The sequence below is a fragment of the Mesocricetus auratus genome, unplaced genomic scaffold (assembly GCF_017639785.1).
Source record: "Mesocricetus auratus isolate SY011 unplaced genomic scaffold, BCM_Maur_2.0 Super-Scaffold_100027, whole genome shotgun sequence".
NCBI lineage: Eukaryota > Metazoa > Chordata > Mammalia > Rodentia > Cricetidae > Mesocricetus > Mesocricetus auratus.
The window spans coordinates 2,930,750-2,934,144 of NW_024429208.1; the positions used below are offsets into that span (position 1 = coordinate 2,930,750).

General features: G+C 56.8%; 1 protein-coding gene across 1 annotated transcript; it reads right to left on the bottom strand.

Annotated features, from left to right (window-relative positions):
* Positions 1 to 314: 314 nt before the first annotated feature.
* On the bottom strand, positions 315 to 1,926 carry Aif1 (allograft inflammatory factor 1). The gene is made up of 6 exons (XM_005086803.4): positions 1,773 to 1,926; positions 1,567 to 1,628; positions 1,417 to 1,483; positions 1,060 to 1,101; positions 714 to 876; positions 315 to 503 (listed from the first exon to the last, which is right to left on the bottom strand). Exons 1-6 carry the CDS (start codon positions 1,795 to 1,797, stop codon positions 419 to 421), a joined length of 444 nt encoding a protein of 147 aa, XP_005086860.1. The 5' UTR covers positions 1,798 to 1,926; the 3' UTR covers positions 315 to 418.
* Positions 1,927 to 3,395: the final 1,469 nt, after the last annotated feature.

The following is a 3,395-nucleotide window of genomic DNA, read 5'->3' on the forward strand; positions in this document are numbered from 1 at the left end:
GTTTGTTTGTTTGTTGAGACAGGGTTTCTCTTGGAACTCGCTCTGTAGACCAGGCTGGCCCCAGAGATCCACCTGCCTCTGCCTCCCGAGCGCTGAGATTAAAGGTGTGCGCCACCACTACCAGGCACACACCTCTCTATTCTGTAGGTCAAAGTTGTCTTGGAATTCTGGAATCTCCCCTCGGCACAAAGAGCTATCCGCTACAGCAAACCCATTCAATATTGGACAGATGGATTATTGGGGCTAAGATGCTTCCTTCCTCCCCAGGCCCAGGTCAGGTGTCCCCCGATACAATGGAAGCTGCCTTGACGAGGTAGGGGAGCATTATTTATTTAGTTTGACTCTGACTCACAGCCACTTCTCTTTCCCAGGTTGCTGCCACTGAATGCCCCCTCCCCCCATGTGTACATCCACCTCGTTAGGGCAACTCAGAAATAGCTTTCTTGGCTGGGGGACCAGTTGGTTTCTGGTGTTCTTTGTTTTTTTCCTCATACATCAGAATCCTGCAAGAGACACAAGCATCGGGGGCGCGTCTCTCAAGGGAGCAGATCTTAGGCTGCTGCAGGAGTCCCGATGGGGAGGAGGAATGAGGGGAGGGAAGACTGGGGGAGACCAGAGCTGTGGACGGGCGGAAGGGTGGTTCCCGGGGACAAGGTTAGGGCCAGCGGTGGAGAAGACAGGGAATCCCAGGGAGGTTAGAACTGGACACTCACATTCTCAAGATGGCCGATCCCTTGCCCAGCATCATTCTGAGAAAGTCAGAGTAGCTGAACGTCTCCTCAGAGCCACTGGACACCTCTCTGATTAGTTTCTTTAGCTCTAGGTGGGTCTTGGGAGCCCCGAGTTTCTCCAGCATCCGCTTCAAGGACATAATATCTGAAGGTGGGAGAGGAGGGTCCGCTCTCTCTGCCACCCTGTACCCCCACGCACCCATCCCGGCCCTTGTATTATCAGCTGTGGCTGGACCTTTGCCTGTCCACGGGGGGGGGGCAGCACCAGTAGAGGAGACCCCTGTTTGCGTAGGTCTGCACAGTCCCCCTGGGCCCCCCTTTTTCTCACCGATATCTCCATTTCCATTCAGATCAAACTCCATGTACTTCTCTAGGGGGGAAAATAAGAGCAGAGTGTAGTTGCTGGTTACGGGGTTTCAGGAACGTGGGAGGAGGGGAGGGGCAGGCAGAGGAAGTGGGGGTGGTGGGTCTCGAGGCTGCAGATGCAGAGGAAGCCTGTAAGGGGTGGAAGATGAGTAGGGCAGAGAAAAGGACCACGAATGGGAAGGAAAGGCACAAAGGCCGCCTTCCTCTTCCACCACCAAAAGCAACTGTTTCTGCTGGCCTCGCTGTGATCCTGCGAACCCCTGCGTCCCCCAACGCCCGCCCACCAGTCCCGGCTTCCCTCCCCATCCACACTTCTCACTCTTGAAGGCTTCCAGTTTGGAGGGCAGGTCCTCATCACTGCTGTACTTGGGATTATCCAGGAATTGCTGTTGGGGGCAGGTCAGAGCCAGGGTCACCCCTCTCTGCCTGGGGAGCCTCCAGACTCTACCCCCTTGATTATTTCTCTTACCTTGTTGATCTCATCCAGCCCCTCCTCCTGCTGGGCCTTGAGCAGTCCAAAGGCTTTTCCCCCTGAGGGACGCAGAGGCTTAACCCCCTTTCCTGCTCCCCATGCCCAGCCCAACCGAGGGTTACCCAAGCCCTGCCCTCCTGGCTCCCCAACCCAGGCAGGCCTGACTCCTCCTGGCTCCTGATGCTGCGGGCCACCTACCCTACCCTGCAAATCCCTGCTTTGGCTCATAGCTGAGCAGATGCCGGGGCAGATGGCCAGCCTGGTGGTCTCTCTGGGTCTCGCTGTCTGCTGGCTCTCCACCGGTCTCCTCTGGGACCTGTCTCGTACTTCCCTTTCTGCTCATCCCCTCTCTCGTTAACTCCCAGGCACCACTTCCCCATCGTTTCTGCTGACACCAGTACCCCATGAAGAAGGCAGAGAAGGTTTAAGGGAGACGAACAAATAACGTTCCGATACATCGCTTTTTTTTTTTCCGGCAGGGTCTCATTATATTGTCCAGATGCCTGAGTTCAAGCGGCGTCCTGCCTCAGCCTCGCAAATGGCTGGGACTGAACCTTTCCTAGCTCTACACAGTTCCTCCAAGAAAGCAGACTGTGTGAGAGAAGGACCAGTCAGACCCTGGAGGTGTAGAAGGGACCCAGGATCTGAGGGGGCCAGCATGGCGCTCAGGCCCGCAACCCCAACACCTGGAAGAGGTTGAGGCTGGAGGACCCTGGGAGCTGGAGACCAGTCAGGTCTCCACAATAAAAACCTGTCTCAAAGAAATACCAGAGCCAAAGAAGTGAGGAATGGTGGCTTTCCCCAGAGATTTCCTCTGACTTCATGAGGCAGGTTAAGACAGGCAGCTGAGGGGGCCTGGCTGACTTTCCCCACTGTGGAAGCTGAAGTCTGCAGTCCAGGAGTGGGGTGAGCTGAGGCCAGGGCATTGAAAGGGAAGGACCTGGCTTCTCTGGGACCCAGAGGGGCAGTGGACACAGGGAAGCCTGTTCCCAAGGGACCTTGGTTTGTTGGCGTCAGGGCCTGCAGCGCCACTGCCGTCCTGTGTCGGCTACTTTGAAATCCGTAGTAGAATCTACACGGGTGCTTGAGAACCGGAGAGGCTTTGAGGGAACAGAAAGTGAGACTGGGGGGCAGCAGACCGAGCGAGCCACTTCCCGCTCCGCTCGCTCTGCTGTGGGCTGAGCAAGACTCTGACCTCATGCAAATGACCTCCCCAGGAATAGCCTTCCTCAGTCACTGGGTCAGCAGGGGAGCCCGGGGCTGTGAATCCCACCTCTCTGGCCCCTTCCCCCCTGCTCTCCCTCCCCAGGCTGTGCCCCTTCCACTGAGGGCAATATCCACTCTGCTGCTCCCCCCCCCCCCGGGCGGGCGGTGGGGAGAGTCTAGCAGAAGACGCCAGCCTCTTGCCTGCCTCCCCCCTGCAGAGAGCGATGCAGCCCTGCCCTCCAGGCACTCTCAGTGTCTAGTGGGGACAATTCTCCAGCCATGCCATGCAGCACTGGTAGGCCTGGTGAACCAGCAAATGAAAAGTCTCCGGTCTGCAGCAGACCTCTTGGCGTAGAGAGCAGGTCTGTGCTTAGAGGGCAACTCTGGATGTCCCGGTCAGGAGAGATGGCCTGAGAAACGGATACAAGAGATGCTTGGGTAAAAAGGGAAAGATACACTGTTTCTTTTAGTTTGGTTCTAAGTATTCACTGTGTCCATGTGTGCTTGCATGCATGCCACAGGACCTGGATGGAGTGCAAAGGACAACCTGCAGGAGTTGGATCCAACAGTTCCCCAGTTACTGCACCGCACGGCAAGGTTCTTCCCACAGCAGTTATCCA

Excerpts from the sequence above, each read along its gene's own strand:
- Aif1 (XM_005086803.4), bottom strand. The coding sequence starts at position 1,797 with ATGAGCCAAAGCAGGGATTTGCAGG. Across the intron at positions 1,484-1,566 it reads GGCTGGATGAGATCAACAAG|CAATTCCTGGATAATCCCAA; the intron begins GTAAGAGAAATA and ends TGCCCCCAACAG. Across the intron at positions 504-713 it reads GGATCGGCCATCTTGAGAAT|GATTCTGATGTATGAGGAAA; the intron begins GTGAGTGTCCAG and ends TGTCTCTTGCAG.